The 21685-nt window shown below is 37.4% G+C and overlaps 1 protein-coding gene across 4 annotated transcripts in view; it reads left to right on the top strand.

Annotated features, from left to right (window-relative positions):
- The window catches only part of PTPRZ1 (protein tyrosine phosphatase receptor type Z1), a 163062-nt gene that overhangs the window by 103597 nt on the left and 37780 nt on the right, over positions 1 to 21685 (top strand). For 2 of the 4 annotated variants that reach the window (XM_006183862.3, XM_006183861.3), the window contains exons 9-12: positions 4824 to 5008; positions 6392 to 6518; positions 12847 to 12893; positions 16990 to 17980. In XM_006183862.3, coding sequence (XP_006183924.2) covers positions 4824 to 5008; positions 6392 to 6518; positions 12847 to 12893; positions 16990 to 17980 — 1350 coding nt within the window. Of the gene's footprint in view, positions 1 to 4823; positions 5009 to 6391; positions 6519 to 12846; positions 12894 to 16989; positions 20528 to 21685 lie in introns of all 4 variants that reach the window. The other 2 variants (XM_014558518.2, XM_006183860.3) reach the window with 1 other exon arrangement.

Raw genomic sequence — 21685 nt, 5'->3', positions numbered from 1 at the left:
GAAAATTCTCAAGTTGTTTAATTCCTCGAAGCCTCAGTTTCTCCACCTATAAAATGAGAGATTAAGTTGGCCACCTTGTAGGGGTGTTGTGAGGCTTAAATGAGCTGAAGTTTGCAAAGCAGTACTGTTCCTTGAAAATAATATGCTCCGGACACATAGCTAGTGTTACTGCAGTGTGTGTGTGTGTGTGTGTGTGTGTGTGAGATGTGTGTGCATCTGTACATATGTATATGTAGAGGGGGCAAACTATCACCACGAGTATTCGGTACTATTCAAGTTTTCCATGTTTAAGGCTTTTGTTTGTTGAATAGAATTATAAATGCACTTTAAATCTCATTTGCTAGCATGGTAATATACTTAATACAAACTTAAAAAAAAAAAAAACCATGAAATATAAAATGCTTTTCAAGGCCAGGTAGCATGAAAGGAGTGTCTTTATAGCCTAATGTTGTCTTTGAGCTATGAGAAATTTTCTGTAATTTCTTGAAAAATGTCATGATGAATTATGCATCAGTAGTCTCACCTTCTTGAAGGTCAGTAGTTGTAAATAGCATTCATTAAGGTCACATGTAAATTACCACTGCACTCTAACTATATGCAGAAAAATGACATGACGATTATGTGCTTCTCAGAAGATTATATGTCATAAACTGAACTGTTGGAGAAGTTACCGTGTGTTCCCAGAGAAAATGGACTGAATTAAGTAGAATTTGAAAGGTTTTTTTTTTTTTTTGGCTTTTTATCTGAAGGGAATGGCATGTAGCATTTAGAAGTGCAGAACAGTGACAGATCATTTCTAGGTATTATTTTTAACATTTGTGGCAATCTTTAAGTTACTTTCATTAAGATCTGCTTCTCCCTGAGGGAGAATTACCACCTTAATATTGGTTGTCCTCTGAGTCTGTAAATCTTCAAGTTCCTTTCATAATAGTCATCAAATTACCTGTCTGAATACTTTTAAAAATGAGGCCCATAAGCCTAAGCAAGGATTTATCAGTGGTGGGTTTATCAGCGTGCATTCGTGGAAGGACTTTTGTTGTGGGCTGTGTGGAACCGTACCAGACCACAAGACAGTGGGAAATACTGGGTCAGAACCTAGCCACGTCTCGGGTAATTGTGACATTCTCTCTGCTACTCCCCAAGAATCACCACCCTGTCTTTTCACCCCTGCTTGCATTTTTGCTTATAATCCATGGATCAAAGACTGGACCTGCTCCCTCAGAGTAAGTGTCCCTTCTTCCAAGGTGGGCACATAGAACAGCAAAGGCAGAAGGAAACTCATGCCTCCCCTTGACCACCGACACGAACTTTCATCATTAGCTGATCACGAGACGTAACGCAGCCAGAGTCGTCATGTTCTCTTCATGCTTCTCGTGACACCTGTGCTTTGCTATTAATCTTTCGGGACTTGCTCTGGGAGTCCTGCTTATTCCTGTGTGACAGGTAGTCACTCTTCTCGTCCGTTCCCACCAGCAATGAGAGCGGAAATGACTTTGTGTCAACTAAGGTGGTGAAGCTTTTATAACCCTTAGTGGGAAAACGTGTCATTTTGAAAAGTACGGACAGCCTAGTTTGGTCTAAGTGGCAGAATTTTGAAAAGTTTCTTTTACATCCTCTGTAAATGGAGTCTGGGATTTGGAAACTAAAGGCACTCGTTGCATTTACTAGCTCACTAAATTCGAGTAGAGGCTATCAGAGGAGTGGTCTTCCTAAAGGCTGAGACAGAACTGTCTGTATTTGTATGTCCAAGGGTACCTGGAACTGACCAGATGAGAATTGAATGTTAAAAGTAAGTTTCTAAGTAAGAACACTTATCACTCTCTTAAAAAGGAGACCATATCCTCATTCTTTGCGTGTAAGGATCCTTTGCATTTGTACTGAAGCACTGGCTTGTATTCTGTGTGACTTAGCATAGACCCCAGATTTGTCACAGTCTGGCTCATAACCAAGGGCTTGCAGGAACCAGATTCTGCTTCTTGACCAATGTCCCTTAAAGAATCAGTAACTGCGACCCAGATCACATGTAGCTTGTAGAAAGGAATCAGAGCATGCAATGAAAGCATGCAAGGGAATGGGACCTCAACATGGTTCTGAGCTCCCCCTAATCAAGGAAATTATACTTTTGTTACTATTTTATTATATCTATTGGTAGCTTGTATGTGGTGTCTTGAGTGTATGTTGATCTGAAACAGCCATCTTGGTTTTCAATCCAGGTACTGTGCTTTATAGAGTGTGTGTCCTTCTGATAATGTAATTAAACCAATTTCAATAGGAAATATAAGGAAAACCTGGGAAATTTAGTGCAAATTAATAACCTATTCCATGGTCATTACACAGCTTTATATTTGAACATCAAGTAGTGTGTATGGAATTAACTAGATGGTCAGTTAAAAAGTCCAGTCGTACCTTATTGAAGGGCAATCTTTGGCAAGATCACAGACTTGATATGGTCTGTACTGGTTTTCTTTATACTGATTTTTCTCTTGAATACATTCTAAAGTCTATATCTTTGTGTATCTTTTTAGTGTCTTATGAAGTTCTGTATTTCAGAACCTAAAAGATAAGATTCAGCTGAATCTTTATAGCCTATTACTAAGCTATGATTATCAATAAACAAAAAGGGTGTTTTACAAAATAAATTTCTAATTATAATGCAATTTTAAATTATTACACAAATTGCCAGTAACCTTTTACAGATATATAAAGAAGAAAGCATAGGAATTAAAACCTGATGGCAAGGAAATATGAATTTCTTTTTTGAGTCCTACTTTATATTAATGCTGATTCTTAAAATTTGAAGTACCTGCTGATTTCTACTACCAAGATGCGAGATAAACATAGACATCTGACCAAAGTAGTTTGTACTATTTAGGAAGTAGTCCCTTGGGCATTTTACAGGTAAGAATTTAATGTTTTTCTCAGCTTCTCAGGTTTTTGTGTTTTATGTGCATACATAAAATCTTCATGCGTTTTAAGAGTCTTCTTTGAGGAAGAGATACTTCACTTGAAATCATTCTAATTCTATAAAAGTGGGATTGATTTTAGGAGAACAAAGTCTACAAATGAAATTGTCCAGAATCACTTTCAACTTTCTAAAAATAAACTTGGGGTTCATTAGAAGCAAGAGGGAGGCAATCCTGTTCCTCCAGTTTGTGTCTCATTTTTGAGATGATTTGGTGGTCTTCTGCCATCTGGTGGACACTAATAAGAGTGGCGCTAGATAGAGTAACAGTGATGTAGTCCAGACCTCAATTAGAATACACTTTCTTATTCTGCATTCATGTTTTTTGATAATGGAATAATTTTCCTCTTATTCCTAAAAGAACACCCCACCCTACGTCCTCAATGAACAAAAACAACATTATCGTTTTAACAGTGAAAAATTCTGTCTCTAATTCATAAAAAGTTATTCATACATTTATTTAAAGTATATAATGTATATTTTTCTGAATCATTTATATACCACTGCTAACATAGCATAACATGCTAAAAGTTCTATTATTAAAAACCGCACATAAAATTTGTTTCAATTTGTAAGGTCAGTTGTTAGTTTTGGGTGCCCTCCTGTGTTCACGAGAAAAAACTACAGACTGTGAGAGACAAAGCTTTTTGGTCACTTTGTGCTGCTGCTGCTTGCTTGTTTTTGTTGAGTCCTTGAAATAGTTTTGGTAACAGTAACGGTTGTTTGACTTAAGTCAACTGCACAGTCTCATCTAGTGGCTTTTTGTAACTTCAGGTGTCCCCTGAAAGCGAAGTCTGGATTCCACGAACATAATCATTCTTTTGGCCTTAGAGACCTTTTTCTCCCTCTCTTTGGCGAATCTACCTGGCCTGTGAAGAGATTATATTTATTGTCTTGCTCCGTTAGCACAATATCATGAATTTTATCATTTCAATCCTCACAGTTAGTCCAAATTATCACATTATGAATGTATTTCAGAAATAATCAGAGTCCTCTTCCTGATGGGACTGTATTTTTGGCATGATTCCCAGCATAGGCTTCAGTTCATTTTAAGAAGTCCCAGAACGATTTTCAAAATATTTTTTTCCAGCTAAGACAAGCAAATCTTCTAATTCCCTAAAATTAATTGCTTAATCTATTTATGATGCCAAAGTGGGATTTTTATTGTCAGCAGGTCTGAAAAATACTGAAATGATAGTTTTTAGTAGTTCTTCTGTGGTTTTCTCTGGTAGGGAATTTTTAATTACTTCAAGGATTTTAAAACAACAAAATGCCTGATCATAGACCATCTTTTATCGCTGAAATTCTCCTCATTATTCCAAACTAGAATAATAAAGACACCATAAACTTGGAGATAGCTTTTGTTCCTTTATTTATGAAAATGAATTTGTACACCAGATCTATTCAAGACAGTGTTCTAGGCAGTAGAGAAATAATAAAAAAAAAAAAAAAAACTCTGGTTCTCATGTTTATAATCTACTAGGGGAGTTAAGAATTGTTCAGAAAAGAAAAGTATGAGGGAACACGCAATTAATGCAATAATAGTGGTAAACACAAGAGGCAACTGAAAATGACAGAGATCACATCAGCAGAGATCAGACTGTGCCGAAGAGAGGAGGCAGCACTTGATGGAGACCTTTCCTGGGTGGGAAGATGGGACTTGAGCAGATGGAGGTAGGAGGAAAGGAAGAAGTATTTCAGGTACAGGAAATGGCATGAACAAAAATGCCACAGTGGGAAAGTGTCACTTTTTAGCCTTTACTAAAATACAACAGAAATTTTCATAGAATGTGTTACTTGTTAAAATCCTAGAGGCTGACAGTTGTATCAGTAAGTGCACTTTTTTTTTCACCCTCTTTAGTCTGTAGTTCAGAACCAGAAAATGTTCAAGCTGACCCGGAGAATTATACCAGCCTCCTCGTGACATGGGAGAGACCTCGAGTGGTTTATGATACCATGATTGAGAAGTTTGCTGTGCTGTACCAGCGGTTGGAGGGAGAAGACCAGACCAAGCATGAGTTTCTGACTGACGGCTACCAAGACTTGGTAACTATCAGATCGGTTGTTTCATATATTGATGACATTCTAGTTTAATTTTCAGGGTAAGAATTTACAAATAATGGTGTATCATTGCCTTTGATGACTTTAGACTTTGTATGAAGCTCTCTAGTCGGAGAAGGGGAAGCAGAAGCTATATTTAATTATGTCAAAACTTAACAATGATTTACACCAGGTTCTTAACTTATGGTTTGAATTACATGGAGACCTTGACTTTGCCAACAACCGCATTGTAGAATAAACACTTACAGTAGAGATTTACGTACTGGAGACCATCTAGGGGAGTCTCCTTTATAAAGAAAGGAACTCAAAGAACAGTTAAGTACTTTGTGCTCTCACACCTGGGGAGAGAACTGGGACTGGAATCTCAGGCTCTGATACTGTCTTGTGTGAAACAGCTCCCCCGTCATACTCTACCAGCACAAGGAACACAGAGTGGGGACTAGAGCAGGGGACTTGAAAGTCCTTTTCTTTGCATCAGATACTCAAGTAACAGATGTGAAGTCAACTGAGTCAGAACTTTCAGGACACGAGGCAGGTAATCCTCAGGGAAAGATCCACCTCTGCTTCCTCCCTCCCATGCACAAGAATGAAAGAAAACGAAGTACAGATTCCTTCTGTGATCTGACCATCTCAGTATTAAACTTCGTCTTGGTAGAGCAGTGTTGAGGTGTAGTTGAGAAAACCCCATCTGGGTGTGGCCCAAGAACGACCTAACTGCAGGTCCAAGACGCCAACCTCTGAGTACAGACGGCGAGAGTCCCGCAAGTCCCAGCAACCTGCATTTAAGCAAAAACTGTCTTTGTTATCACGGTGTTGAATAGCATATAAGCAAGACGGATGAAATTTGTAATAACTCTTTAATTGGGTTGTCTACAGCAGAGACAGTGTGAATTGGGAAAGTTGTGGAATCTCTGGGAATATACTATTCTTCATTCCATAATGATGCGAAGAAGATAATCATTCTATTACTGTCTGGCTTATACATTGTTAAAATAAAAGAGATAAATTCATTTTTCACATTTTGCCCCGGCAAATGCTACAGGTTTGTTTGCCAAAAATATTAATCTACAGTTCTGGTTACTCATTTGTGAATTTGATCAATCCCAGTTAAAAAATAAAGAAACTTTCTAAAACCAAATCTGATTTTTAAAAAGAAAAATTAAAAAACCTAGTTTCCCAGTATCTTCCTAATTCACAAATATCACAAGTTCAACTTAACAACATCGCATAAACTTTTTTCTTAGGTTAACGAAATAAAAATAGTTTCTATGAACAACTGAGAAAAACTTTTCTAAGGACAGAGGTCTAGTATGTTAGTACTCCTGTGAGAACAACACATTTGTATAGTTACTGCCATCTTTCTTTTAGGGTGCTATTCTTAATAATTTACTACCCAATATGAGTTATGTTCTTCAAATCGTAGCCATATGCACTAATGGCTTGTATGGAAAATACAGCGACCAGCTGATTGTTGACATGCCTTCCGATGACCCTGGTAAGTGCTCTCCTGATGTGCCTTATAAGTGAGGCTAGTTTAATTTCTGAATGTGTTGGTGCTTTGTCTCTGACTTTATATTCTTTTGGCCCAAAGGCAAAACGATTTTCTTTTTAATCTGGATCATCAGGAAATTTTGTAAAGCATAGAATCCAATTTTTTATTCAGCAACTTTGGTACAAAACAATAAGTAAATTTACTCTTAATATTGAAGTTTTCTATTTGTAAAGTAAGAACCGCAAAACCTATTGCAATGTCTCTACTGGTCATCTAATGAAAATTGCTGACTAAATGTAAAGACTGTTATTTTGGATGATGAAGAGTTGGTTTCACTTGTGTCTTTTCCTCTTTCAGCCCACAAAGCATTTTGTAGTAAGTATATCATGATCCTAGGATCATGTGAGGTTCTTTGAAATATCTACAAAGCATCTCAAAAGTTTATCTTAGATATTTTAATCCACTCTTGTAATTTGGTGGAGAGGGGGAGCTTTCCTCTTAGATTTGCCAGTATTATTTCACAGGAGCAAACAAAAAGTGTGTTTCTAATCGTATTTTATTTGCATGCATCTTCTCTAAGTATTTTGGGAAAATCTTTGATCTCAAAGCATATGCAGTAATTGAATGAAGTTCAGTTAAGTGAAAGAATGAAGCTGACCATCACAATTTGACTATTTACAGATTTACATACTAAAGTCTTCCTTTTGTTAGTGTAAGCAGTCTTGAAGTAATAGAATTTTATATGTATGTGTATATGTATATGCACATATATACGTTTATATATCATGCAGACACATATTCATAAATGTAAATATTCTTTGATCATCCCTACAATGAGGCTACTCGCTGAAATTTTCACGAGGTGTTAATGGCAGTGGTTACAAGTGATATTAATTGTTGCCTATTCCACTTTTATGTACGGAAGGAAAACTGATGTATATTGATTTGCATTTGTGATCTATATGCCATAGCAGGACTTTATTATGAACTTGTTCACTGATTACTTCATCATGGTGGTTCTCACTAGCTGAATTTTTCAGTTAAAGAATGTATATCAAAGCATTAGATGTTAGATTATGTATCCTATTCAGCAGGCTACAAAACTTGCCAAGATGTTTCCCAAGTTGGAACATTGATGGCTAATGAATATTACTACTGTCATGATGGCAGTAAAATTATTTAATTATATTTCTTATAACCTGCCTCATGGTCTGGGTATAACCATCTTTCCTATTGCTTTTATTTAGCATTGTTTTTCAAAATCAGGCTGTAATTAAATGGAACGTAAGCTCTAAGTTTTATTGAAAGATGAGTATCAAGTTAACTGACCACGGTTTCAGTAATACTATATCACACTCCTCCATTGAATGTCATCCCTCACCAGAGTTTCCCATATTTATCCACTTCAAAAATGACGTCTTTAGCAGGGCACTGTTGACTGTGTTGGCCAATATCATATGTGCACTGATTAAATATGACATATAAAAATCTCCTCTAATCCTACTGTGTACTTTAGGATATGAATTACATTGCATACCTTCACTTAGTTTTACCATCCTGGTTTAATTATACCAATCTAATTTTTGAACATGAAACAATTTCCCAGGAGTTTCCAAAAAATAATTTTAGCTATTTATGTTGTGCACTTTCATACTGTAAACTATGCTGGAAGTTTAGACTTTCCGGATTTTTTTCTTTTTTTCTTTTGAGAGAGAAGCTTATTGCATATGAAAAAAGCAGATCAAGTGTCTTTTCTACAGAAGTGATTTCCGAGTGATCCCCTTCGACTGACTCTTTGTTGGCACAAAGCACAACATTCTTCTATCATTTGTAGCTCTTTCACATTTGTACAAAATAACAAACATTATAACTTAATTTCTATTTATTCAAAGGATCAGGACACCATTGAACTATTGAGATGCTAACTTGGAAACGTCGTTTAATCTCCATGGATGTCCCTTAGAGCAGTTTGTACAGTAATGATGTTTTACTGAAAGATTGTATTTAACTTGATATTCTGCTATGATATTACTCTTAAAAGCCAAAAGTTTAAAACTTAGTTTATTCTTTAATTATTTCTACCAAAAAGTCCTTCATCAAAAACCAATTTACCCAAAGTTTGAGGCCTTGCTCTTTTTATAAAGAAAATAATAATTCTCTTAGAACTCACTCTTTCTGATCATAAAGACTGCAATGGCATTTCAATCCATATATTTTCAATTCATTATTGAAAGTACATTATCTTAAATATTGTTTCTGTGGTAAATGTATCGCAGTAAAAGTCTTAACAGCAGTCCTGTCTTGTGGTTTAGTGTGATAGTACTTATCAGATTTGCAAATTTTATGATTTACGTGGTTAGTGTAGATGTGGCTTTTGCGTTTGCCCCTTATTTCATGATTTTTATTAGTACCTTTTCATCCTGTTAATCATGTTGTTTCATTATCTTAGTAACAGTATAATACACCTTGTTGAATTAATCTGTTATTATTTGGGATAAGCTGTTTTCTAAATGTTGTATTGTTTGTCGCTTTTGTTAAAAAGAAATGAAGGAGGTTATTTATAATTGCCTTCATTCGTTCAGTCACAGATTTTAAATATTCTAATATTTTAAATATTCTAATCAGTATCTGTGAAGGAAAAAAATCGCTCTTCCAAATTGTGCATTTAATTTTGGCTAATTTGATTAATTTATTGCTTGTGAATTTTGATTACATTTGTTGTTGTGTACAACAGTATTACCATAAACGAGTGTCCATTACATATTATAATAAATTGCTGTTTTAAAATAAATGCATAAACTCACATTCAGAAAGAATTTAATTTTGTTAAGGAAACCTTTTAAAGGTTAAACAGAAATGGATATTCTTTTCAAAAGCTTTTTAGAAAATTGTATTTATGAATGAACAAGTCATAAATATAATTATTTTTTTTGCAACTAAAATAGTTATGCTCATTTCTGTAATGTAGATCAAATTATTATATAGCTATAGAGGACATTGTTTAAGTACATGTTTTAGGGCCTTGATAATTGTATGTGTTAAATTTAAATGCATGGCGACTTAATTTAAATGCAACACATTTTCCTGTTTTGTGTGCTTTTCAGTTGCATAATAGTTGTCTTTGTTAAATTGCTATACATCTGTGCTTATTCTGTCTATACCACACTATGCTATGGGTGTTATTACATAAGGACATTTAAAATCACAGTTTAAAGAGACTGCAGTCTACATTGCTTTTACTTTTTGCACTGTGAAACTTCGCTTATCTTTGAACAATTAAATAAGCCATGCTTGCCAATCTACATCAGTGTTGCTTTTTTGTGTTATGGAATATTAACGTGTGACTAACATGCTCTTTTAGGAAATCTAACATTGTATGTGTCCCAGAGCAAAGCCAGAATGGTCCAGTAGCTTTTGTTCAGTTATCACATAAATGTGAATTTTACATGTTGACTCAAAAAAAAAAATATATATATATATAGACAGTCTTCACTATTGGACTTTTTGTGGCCTTCGTGGAGTCTATTTTGATGAAGTGAGAATTGTCGATTCTGGAAACCAGTATAATTTTTGGACTGTTAAATATATCAGTAGTGCCTGAGTCAGACCAGTGGCCACTAAAACATCGGTTATTATTTGCAAGGAAGCAGCAGGTTAAGGGTACCCATTGGGAGGTCTTGTGCCAAGCACCAGAGCTAGACCTTGAGTGCTGTGAGCTCTCAGACCCAGAAGCATGGCTCAGATTCTCCAGACAGATAAAAACTGTCTTTCAAAATTGTTCTGAAGAGGCTCAGCAAAAGACTTCTGGATTATCTGGAGTGGGGCTGTTGAAGTGTTCCAGGGCAACCCCAGAATTTCAATTGGTTCAAATGATCTAAGTCTGGTAGGAAACCAGAATGAAGGTCCTTCGGAGTGGGTTTTTACATACCAACATGAAGGCATCCATAGTTGGGGTGTTTACCCACGAGAGCACCATGAAACCAAGAGGGAGTAAAGGCTGCTTGAGTCCATTCGTTCTGCATCCAGGGCCTAGGACAACCACCCAAAGGAAACTTCTTAATTCTTATTGCAGTAAATAGTAAAACAGTTACCAGTGGAACTCACTGATTCTGATATCCTGTAGAGGGAATGACTGGGTACAACTATCTATGTTAACTTAATAGTTAAGTTATGTAATCTGTATAGTTAAATTATGCTCTGGTTAAAGGATGAAAGTTAATCAAATGCAATACACACAGAGAATACTGAAAGAAAAGACCAGTTCTCAGTGTGATAATTATGTCTACCCCACCCCACCTCTGACAGTTAATAAGAAAATCACTTTTGTTTATTAAAAGTATGAATTTAGGTGAAGTTAGGCCATTTAAAAAAATTTTTTAAACACTTCCTTAAGCATGTTGAAGAGAATGGACTATCATTGAGACAGTTTTCTGTAGCCTCTTAACAGAGAAATACACAATATATGATACATACAATGTAGGTATCACTAGCAAGTATTTGATTATGATTTGCCCTTACTAACATTAAAGTATTTTTAAAATACATGAAAAAGAGTGTCTCCATTTAAAAGCCTTCTCAGTAAAATTATGTATTGTCTCATGCTGAATTTGAAGGATTTCCCATGCATGAACTTCTCTAATTGTAGTTTCTAGAAAATCATATTGAAGGTTCTTTTTATTTGTCTTTCACAGTTCAGTGACATCTCATTTTTAAATTCACTTGTATGGGTTTCTTGAGAGGTTATAGAGACACAGCTGTTTCAGACTACTGAGGTCACTTTAATTTGAAAATATAAAGAGAAAAGAGCATGAAAAAGTGTGTGTGGGGGGGAAGGTTTCATAGAGATAAAAATAGAACAAGAATACTAATGACCCAAATAACAGTGTCCAAACTCCTTCATGGCCAATTTTAACAACAACAAAAAAAAATAATAATTGAGAGTTAAAAATTTAAAGCTCTGATTTTTTTTTCCAGTGAATATTTTCATTTTTATAGCACCGAAAATTGTCCAGGGTAAGTAACTTTAAAATAGCTAAATAGTCAAGAGTATTAATTTTATCTAAATTCTCCTGGGGTTGGACTGACTTCGCCATTTTACTTAAATTCTCTTCTAAGTAGAATTCAGGCATTTAACTATATTTTATGGTTTTACATTTCTTAACACCAAGAAATTTTATGGTAAAAAATAAACTCAGTAAGTCTATATTGTAAAACAGGCCTGGGGTTGATAAATATTTAATGTTAGTTCAGTTATCTTCTGTCTGAAAATTCTATAGCGTATGCATTTCCCAGGTTTGAGGATCTATAGAGGCATGAAAAATAGAACCTAAGCAGTATTAGGATAGTGACGAGCATAAACTTTGGAGATGGAAAAAGAGCCTCTAAAATAATAGGAGTGAGAAGGACATCTTTGTGATAATGCTCAAGCCCTCACCGTCACCCTCTCTCCCATCCTCCAGATTATCTAGGCACCTTGAATGCAGAGTAAGGAAAAGTGGTCCTCTAGCCCCTCAGTAATTTGGCAGTGAGGCTAGGTTCCTTGTTGGAGAGAGAACCAGCTCCTTACCTTTCCTACCATTGACTAACAGGTCTTGTTTTAGGATTGAAATATCCACGGACTAGAAATGTGCAGATTCTGGTCAGTTGGGAAAAACAGACTTGAATCCTTCCTGGTTGTTAGGTTCTTTGCATAGACAGCATTCGCTCAGTGTTCCTGGGAAGAAGGCATGGGACTCAGTCTGGTCAGTCCTTCCTGCTGCCGATCCAGGCTGGACCTGCTGGAAAACATTCACTTTACCTGGTCCAGCACCCTGTGTACAAACAGATATGAGCCCAAGTCTGCAGAACAGAAAGAATTACTTGACCTTCAGTCAGAAGAGGAACTTAAGGAATAAGTAGTTGAATAAGAAAATGAATCTACCAGTTCTCCCCAGATCCCTGGCATTTCCCCAACTATGCTTTTATCAGCCATACTAAGACTGAAAGTGAGTCTACACTGATGAAAGATTACTTGGGTTTTTTTTTACAACCAGTAATATCAGCCTTACTGTTGGCCCCTCTCCTTTCTTAGCTTCAGGTACATTGGGGGTGAGAATAGGAAAGAGGGCTGGAGTGGAAGATAGAGATGAAGATTTTGAATGCAGTTTCATAGAGGTTTAGGTATTGTTATGTAATGTTCAGTAGTCTTGAGAACTGAAATTTGACATTTTCATTTGGAGTGATTCTGTATTTTCCAAGCTAACAGTCCCTTTTCCTCTTTCCATCCGACAGTAGACCCATAAGGCTGAAATATTTGAAAAAAATTTTAATAATTTTGTTTTTAATTTTGTAGAACTTGACCTCTTTCCTGAATTAATTGGAACTGAAGAAATAATTAAGGTATCATAGCTATTTTTTATTCAATTGCTTTAAAATTAAAAAGTCTATTTTGAATTATTGGTTAGGTTTCAGATGTTGCATTAATAAAAAGTTCGTGTTATATTATTCATTGTTTGTGGGTTTGGTTGCTGAGCTTTGTAGATAAACATGTAATTAATATACATGATTGTTTACGGAGAAGTTGGAAGACACTTTAATTGATACAATTTTAAAAAGAGATAGAAAAGGTTTGATAATGAAAAAATGAACTTTAAAAATAAACATAGCTATGAACTATACCACAAATTGGAATTTTTAGTATAAAAATGTTTCTGAAAGTCTAAAATAATATTTAAGCAATTCTTAATATTGCTACAGCTTATTTTTAACCAACTTAACCAATGATTGATAGATCAGTAATAAATATGAGCCAAAGTATAAATTGTTTATATTCTTTTGCCCATTTAATCTGATCATTTGTGTTTGGACTATTTATATTATAAATGTCTGTTGCTGGCACCAGGTCCTTTATGTAAATGGGCATTTAAGAATATTTATAAGTTTTAGCATTGTCTTAATTCTTACAAAAGAGAGAAAGTGACTGTATTCATATTTCCTCCTAAGCCCAAATGTGTTACTCATTATAACTGAGATGATGTGTTGAATCCAGGTGCTATTGTTAGTGATACTGTGGATGTGTCTGTAAGTACATGCATGTGTATGAGCTGATAATGTGTGGAAACTGATGCTGTTATCTAGCAATAAATAGCAATTAAGTTGCGTTATCACATGTGTAATTACCTCAATTAATTTTTTATCTTAAGATAATTCTCTCTTACAAAAACTCTTTTACTAAAATGATCAATCCATATTTCAACACGAGTTCACAGAATTCAACTAAAGGTATCTGTGTGTGTGTGTGTGTGTGTTTGCATTCACACACGTGTGCACAGGCATGTGGATATGATTATACCTAGAAATGACTGCCAGAATCAAGTCAAAGGCAGGAAAAGGAAATTCTACTTACAAATCATAGGGTTTGTCTTAGTTCGGGCTGCTATGAAAATATACCATGAACTGGGTGGCTAATAAGCAGCAAAAATTTATTTCTCACCGTTCTGGAGCCTAGGGGTCTGAGATCAGGGTGCCAGCAATGCTGGGTTCTGATCACTGTTCTGGAGCCTAGGGGTCTGAGATCAGGGTGCCAGCACTGCTGGGTTCTGATGAGAGCCCTCTTTGGGGCTGTAGACCTCTTGTTGCATCCTCATATGGTGGAGAGCAGAGCAGAAGCAATCTCCGTCAAGACTCTTAATATGAGGTCACTCATCCCATTCATGAGGGTTCCACCTTATGACCTCATCTGATACTAGTGATCTCCCAAGGCCCTACCTTCTAAAACCATCAGAGTGGGGGTGTAGGGTTTCAACATATGAATTTGGGGGGGGAACACAAACAGTCCATAACACTATTCACTTTCATTGATTCATGCAGGAATGAATGATAGAGGTTGGCACATACCTGGAATGTGTCTGTAATGGTTTTATACCCAAATACTGAAATGAATAGTTTGAGGAATATTCCTCAGATCCTCTTCCAATAGGAATGCATGACTGTGAAAGACAAAGTGTCTCCAGTGTGATCAAGGCTTTTTAATAAACATTTCTAAATAGAAGTTGTGAGGGATAACAGGTGTGATACAGATCAAAACCGGAATGGAAGAGAAATTCACAGTAACTCCATAAGCAGTTAGAAGAAACTGTATCCATTAAAATATTTGGGGTTTCAGATATGTCTAAAATAATCATAGAGCATGAATCGTGTACTCTATTGAAATGTTGACACAAGACAACATGACCTCATAGAGACACACAAGACTTAGTTGAGTAGGATTAATGAATGGTCCATCACCTTCGTCAGATCCTGAGAGGTATCTGAACCTCACAGTCTAAAATTTGCTAGAAAAAAAAAAAGCAGTGAAAGGGATATGTGTGTTTAATATGTGTATAGGGTTTTTTTTCCCCAAAAGATCTGACAGAAGAAAAGGTGAGTAACTTATGTTTTAAGAAAAATTTTATAGAAATCTGCATAGCTTACAATAAGAGAATGATAAAGTGTGTTTGTGTGAGAATGTAAGCAAAGAGGAAGAGAAGCAATGTTATTGTGGGACTTGATGGAGATGGACAGATCATAGGAACTATAGAAGACGTGTCTTCTGGGAATGTTCCCGTGAAGAGGAGAGAGGTAGAATGAATACTAGAAGCTGAATTAGAGATTTGCCTTTATGTTCCTTTTAAGTAGAGGAGGTTTGAGTTTAAGCTGATAAGAATGATCCATTAGAGAAAACAAAATTGAAAACACGAAATAGAGGGAAGTACTCAATTGTGTTCAGTTCCCGAAAAGATAATAGAGAAAGGATTTAAAACACAAGTGTAGGAATTAGAAAGGAAGGGGAACACCTCAGTTACTACAGGATGAGAGGGTGAATCTGGTTGGTCTGTTTTGGGTATTTTAATGTTAGGGAAAGGGGTGGTTTTGTCTGTGACTTTTATTTTCTCTGTAAACAGGAAAGCCATCTGCTGAGGATAAGAAGAGAAGATAATAAAGGTTTGGCAGGGAGGAGTTAGCTCAGTGATAGGGCACATGCTTAGCAAGAACAAGGTCCTGGGTTCAATCCCCACTACCTCCATTTAAAAACTAAATAAATATTCATGAAAAATAGTCATTTGTTCATTCAATAAATATTTTTTTTAAAAAAAAGAAAATGAAGGTTTGAATAGAGCAGGAAAAAAAGTTAGAAAATCTTGGTAGAACGTGAGTGTGAAGGGATACCAGAAAATGAGACCAATATCCAGATTTGCTTCACATTGATCCTTAACAAAACTCTGGAGAATTTCCACTTCAGCATTAACACCATCCGGATCATAAAAGCAGACTCCTTTCTCAGAGTTGTCACATATGCCTTGAAGTAAAAAAGAAAAAATTCTTAAAACCAACTAAATAATTAAGCTCTGGATAATGATGCAGTCGTTACTGCATGATGCTTGAAAGCTTGTGTTTCGTGCAGAGCAGCTTTCTATGTGTGCAAGACAAAAGCTCGTGAGCACACATGGTTTAAGATTCAGATTCTTTCTACTGATGTTGGTCAAATTCTCACAATTTGTACTCAATCAATTTTTTCTTTCTTTCTTTTTTTTTTAAGGGACATGACCTTGAAAGATCTAACAGATGACAGTGCTAATAAACTGACAAAATCATGTCCCATGTGGACTAAACGTATCATATTTTGATACATTTGGCAATTTAGTTTTCTAAGCATCTGATTAAACACAAGATGTGCAGTTAAGAAAACAAACGGAAAGCATGGATTTTGGTTGACCTCTGGCCAGATCACTCCTGGACCATTACAGTGACTTAAATGTTCACAAAAGATGTCACCTGAATGATGTTTTGAAAGGAAACAAATTTAAAGGGCTAGGACTAGAAGCATATTTTTACAAGCTGTCTTTAAAATTTCCCCCTAGGTCTAAGGTTAAATCCTAAGGGGAAAGTGTTTAAAACAAAATGACAAACCAAAACAAAAACCTCTTCTAGTCCTAAACCTTCCTCTTATGATGGCTTAAAGTTGTGATTTATTCTGAATATATACAATGAAGCATTCTGCATATACACCTACTTTGGTGTTTGAAGTAAGTTGCTTCATTGCCATTTCACATTACAAGAATCTAATGGCTGTTTAGCTTGTTGCCAGATGAACTGAACAGAGAAATATAAGAACAAGAAAATAAATACCATGTGAAATAACACGCTCGATAAGTAAATACAACTACGGCGTATTCTTCTTTTGAAAGCTGTGATATCTATTCATTTCATTATTTCCGTCCCTAAATCAAAAGCAGACATAAATAAGATGTTTTCATTGAGTTTAATTACTTTTCCTAGAGGGTAGATAATAAAGGTTATAGAATTGAGATGTGGGTTTGATAGGGTGGTGCTTTATGAGAAGTTGCCAAGATCCCACAAGTGAAGATTTGCAGTATAATGCAGTATAAGATATTATTAAGATTTCATTTTTCTCATGTTTCCAGATATTCCATTAAATCTTACTTGCTTTTCAAAGGAGGAAGAAGAGGGAAGAGACATTGAAGAAGACACCATTGTGAATCCTGATAGAGACAGTGCCACAAACCAAATAAGGAGGAAGGAACCCCAGATTCCTACCACGACAAACTACAACCGAGGAGGGGCTAAGTACAATGAAGCCAAGACTAACCGGTCCCCAACGAGAGGAAGTGAATTCTCTGGAAAGGGTGGTACTCCCAACACATCCTTAGATTCCACTTCCCAACCAGTCACTGAACTAGCCCCAGAAAAAGGTGTCCCTTTGACTTCACGCCCTGTGACCCAGCTGCCACCTCTCACTCTGGAAGACACTTCAGCCTCTCTGAGTGATGGTGTTGTCCGAGTTCCACAGATGAACTTGTCTGGGACTGTGGAATCTTTCCATACGGTTTCTGTAACGGAATCTCCAGAGGCATCTACTGACATCAGTGAGGAAGAGAGTTTATTGACCAGTTTCAAGCTCGATACGGGAGCTGATGATTCTTCAGGCTCCAGTCCTGCAACTTCGGCTGTGCCGTTCATCTCTGAGAACAGATCCCACGGCTATGAAACTTCTTCAGAAAACCCAGAGGCAGTCACATACGATGTCCTTGTACCAGCATCTACGAGAAATGCTTCCGAAGATTCAGCGTCCTCAGGTTCGGAGGAGTCTCTCGGGGACCCTTCCCTTGATGAAAACGTGTGGTTTCCTGATACCACAGATGTGACGACACAGCCTGATGTTGGATCAGGTAGAGAGGGCTTTCCCCAGACTAATGACACCGAGACAGACACTGAGGAACCCGAGAAGACCGCCGAGTCCTCTTCCCCGGGCCCCCTGGTGTCACAGGGCCCCTCGCTCACGGATATGGACATGCCACATTATCCTACCTTTGCGTCCTTCCCAACGGAGGTAACTCCTCATGCTTTTACCCCGTCCTCCGGACAGCATGATTCAATCCCCACCGTCCACGGGGTCCACTCGCAGACAACCCAGCCAGTCTACAACGGTGAGACACCTGTTCAACCTTCCTACAGTAGTGACGTCTTTCCTCTAGCCACCCCTTTGTTGCTTGACAATCAGATCCTCAACACTACCCCTGCTGCTTCAGGTAGTGATTCGGCCTTGCATGCTACGCCTGTATTTCCCAGTGTCGGTGTGTCGTTTGAATCCATCCTGTCTTCCTATGACGGTGCGCCTTTGCTTCCATTCTCCTCTGCTTCCTTCAGTAGTGAATTGCTTCGCCATGTGTATACAGTCTCTGAAATCCTTCCACACGTCACTTCAGCTCTTGAGAGTGATCAGGTGTCCCTGCATGCTTCTCTGCCAGTGGCTGGGGGTGATGCGCTGTTAGAGCCCAGCCTTGCTCCGTACTCTGATGTGCTGTCACATCAGACCACTGCTCGTGCTGCTTCAGAGACCGTGGAATTTGGCGGTAGTGAACCTGGTGTCCTTTATAAAACGCTTATGTTTTCTCAAGTTGAACCGTCCAGCAGTGAGGCCGTGATGCATGCACGTTCTTCAGGGCCTGAACCTTCCTATGCCTTAACTAATAATGAGGGCTCCCAACACCTCTTCACTGTTCCTTACGGTTCTGCAGTACCTGTGCAGGATTCTGTTCAGGTTTCCCTCTTTAGCAGCCCTAGCCACACACCGATGCCTAAGTCTTCCTTAGTAACCCCAACCACGTCGTTGCCACTGCCTACTCATGGCCTCTCTGGTGATGGGGAGTGGTCTGGAGCCTCCTCTGATAGAGAGTTTCTTTTACCTGACACAGATGGTCTTAACGTGTCTTCAACTGTTTTTGTAGCCGAATTTACACATCCAACACCTTTGTCTGGTGATGATAACAAGCGGCTTTCTAAAAGTGAGATAATACGTGGCAATGAGACTGAACAGCAAATTTCTCCTTTCAGTGAGCTGGCTTACCATTCTGGAAGCACAGTCTTGCCTGACCTGTATGATCATGTAAATAAGCCGAATGCGTCTTTACAGGAGTCCCCTGTCTCCATTTCTAGCACAAAGGGCATACTTCCAGGGCTGCTTGCTTATCCCACTACTAAGGTTTTTGATCATGAGATTAGTCAAGTTCCAGAAAATAACTTTTCAGTTCAGTCTTCACATGCTGTATCTCAAGCATTTGGTGATACTTCACTTAAACCTGTGCTTAGTGCAAACTCAGAGCCAGCCTCCGCTGACCCTGCTTCTAGTGAGATGTTATCTCCTTCAACCCAGCTCATATTTTATGAGCCCTCAGCTTCTTTTAATACTGAAGCGTTGCTGCAGCCTTCCTTTCGGGCTTCTGCTGTTGACACGTTGCTTAGAACTGCTCTTCCAGCTGTGCCTAGTGACCCAATGTTGGCTGAAACCCCCAAGGTTGATCAAATTAGTTCAACAGCATTGCATCTCATGGCATCAGATTCTGCTTCAAGTGAAAACACGCAGCCCTCTGCATCTGTACCGGTCTCTGGTGTATCGCCTACTTCTAATACGCACGCTGCTTCACTTCAAGGTTTAACCATTTCTTATGCAAGTGAGAAATATTTTGAACCAGTTTTGCCTAAAAGTGAAAGTTCCCAGCAAGTGGTACCCTCCTTGTACAGTACTGATGCGTTATTCCAAACTGCCAATTTGGAGCTTAACCCTGCCTTTCCCCCAGAAGGAAAGCATGCATTTGCTACCCCTGTCTTATCAGCTGATGCACACCCAGATACACTTATAAACACGTTTATTTATTCTGATGAAGTCTTCACCTCCACCAAGGGTCCTGCTTCTGATGAGGTATTGGCTGGCGTTCCTACAGTTGTAACTGCTGATCGTTCTGTTCCCTTAGGAAATGTGTATGAATATGTTTCCGTTACAGCTGTTTCTCCCAGCAAAGATGGTTCTGTAACCACAACCAAGTTGCTGTTTCCTTCTAGAACAACTTCGGAGCTGATTCAGAGTGCCAGATCTGATGCCGATTTAGTGGGTGGTGGTGACAATGGTGACAGTGATGATTACGATGATGATGATTATGATGACAGAGATAGAGGTGGCTTATCCATAAATAAGTGCATGTCATGCTTCTCCTATAGAGAATCACAGGAAAAGGTAATGAATGATTCAGCCAGCCAGGAAAACGGTCTTGTGGATCAGAATAACCCAATCTCATACTCACTATCTGAGAAATCTGAAGAGGAAAATAAAGCTACAGGTGTAATATCAGACAGTCAGACTGATAAACCAGCAACAGCAAATGTGCCACCCCCAGAGCACGATGATGGAAAACAGGAAAATGACATTCAGACTGGGAATGCCCTGCCTCCTTTCACCTCAGAGTCTAAAGCATGGGCAGTTCTCACAAGTGATGAAGAGAGTGGATCAGGGCAAGCTGCCTCAGATAGCCTTAATGATAACGAGACTTCCACAGATTTCAGTTTTCCAGATGTTATTGAAAGAGATGGTGATGGGGTCCCGGAAGCAGGTGACTCAGAAAAGACTCCTGGACCCCCACAGTCCTCGACACCAACTGTAACTAGCGGGCACTCAGAAGTGTTCAACATTTCAGAGGCAGGTTAGTTATGGATCCAAAGGATAGATTGAGCTGTGATGGCTTGCGTCCTCAAAAAATAGAAAAATCATGGAGAGAGAAATTTGGTAAAATGACCATCATTTTTTTAAATCAAGATATTTACAAATCAATTTACACTTTTTAAAGTCCGATTTTATTCATTATTTCAAATGAATACTCAACATGTTTTGGGCCTTAATTCAATTCTCTCTAAAAGAGATAAGGTGATTTTTATTTATTGTCAATTTTTTTTTCATATTCTACAAGATACCTGTTACATGGAGCAATTCTGTGTGCATAATACATTTTTAGTATGCTGCTTTTTAAATAATAGATTGGCGTGTGTTTTAGATGATTTTAATTTTAATGTTTACTTATATTCCAAAATAAGTTGTAAACTAATTCTATCGAAGTAGAAAATGAATTATAAACTCTGATAGTAATATGATATATGCACCTTTCTCTGACCCATCCAGTGGAAAGGAATTAGGTAATTTGCACATCTGCATCAGCTTGGGAGCTTTAAAAAAAAGTTCTCTTGCTAAGTTTTGAGAGTTAGCGGTAAGATTTTTTTTTTAAGGTTTTAATTTTTTAAAAATTGCCTTTGATTACCTTAATGTTGCCTAAAGAGGGCAGTGTGAACTCACAAAATACATTCTGCTTCCTACTTGCTATGGTACAGCTTTCCAAGAAGTTAAATAACGAGCATTAATATGCATGGTATGTTTAAGTATTATATGACAAGATGTACAACACTAGAGCATTTTCTGTAGAAATGCATTCCAGTTGTTAATGTATTTTAAGCAGATGAATTTATCTGCCAGATGTCTCTTCGAGCAGATTACTTGCAGCGTATGTAATACAGATGTTGGCATTAGATGCCAATGGGGAAAAAAGGGAAATTCAATACCCTGAAGCAGGCGAAATACTAGATGATTTCATTGCATTGATCATGAGTTTTATAATTTGCTTTTGTTAAATTTTAAGACATTTTTTAAATTAACAATGAGAATATTTAAATCTCAGTGGTAATTCAAAAGATAGGCTGAAGTAACATCTTACACTCTTATTGCATAAAAGTGGATATTTAAAATCCAGAACGTAGACACCAATCTCATTAGGATGTTTTTCCTCTGTGTAATTTCCCTTGAATTAGTTGTA

The sequence above is a fragment of the Camelus ferus genome, chromosome 7 (genome assembly GCF_009834535.1).
Source record: "Camelus ferus isolate YT-003-E chromosome 7, BCGSAC_Cfer_1.0, whole genome shotgun sequence".
In the NCBI taxonomy this organism is placed as follows: domain Eukaryota; kingdom Metazoa; phylum Chordata; class Mammalia; order Artiodactyla; family Camelidae; genus Camelus; species Camelus ferus.
The sequence above is the reverse complement of the archived record's forward strand: the minus strand, read 5'-3'. Positions and strand labels throughout refer to the sequence as shown.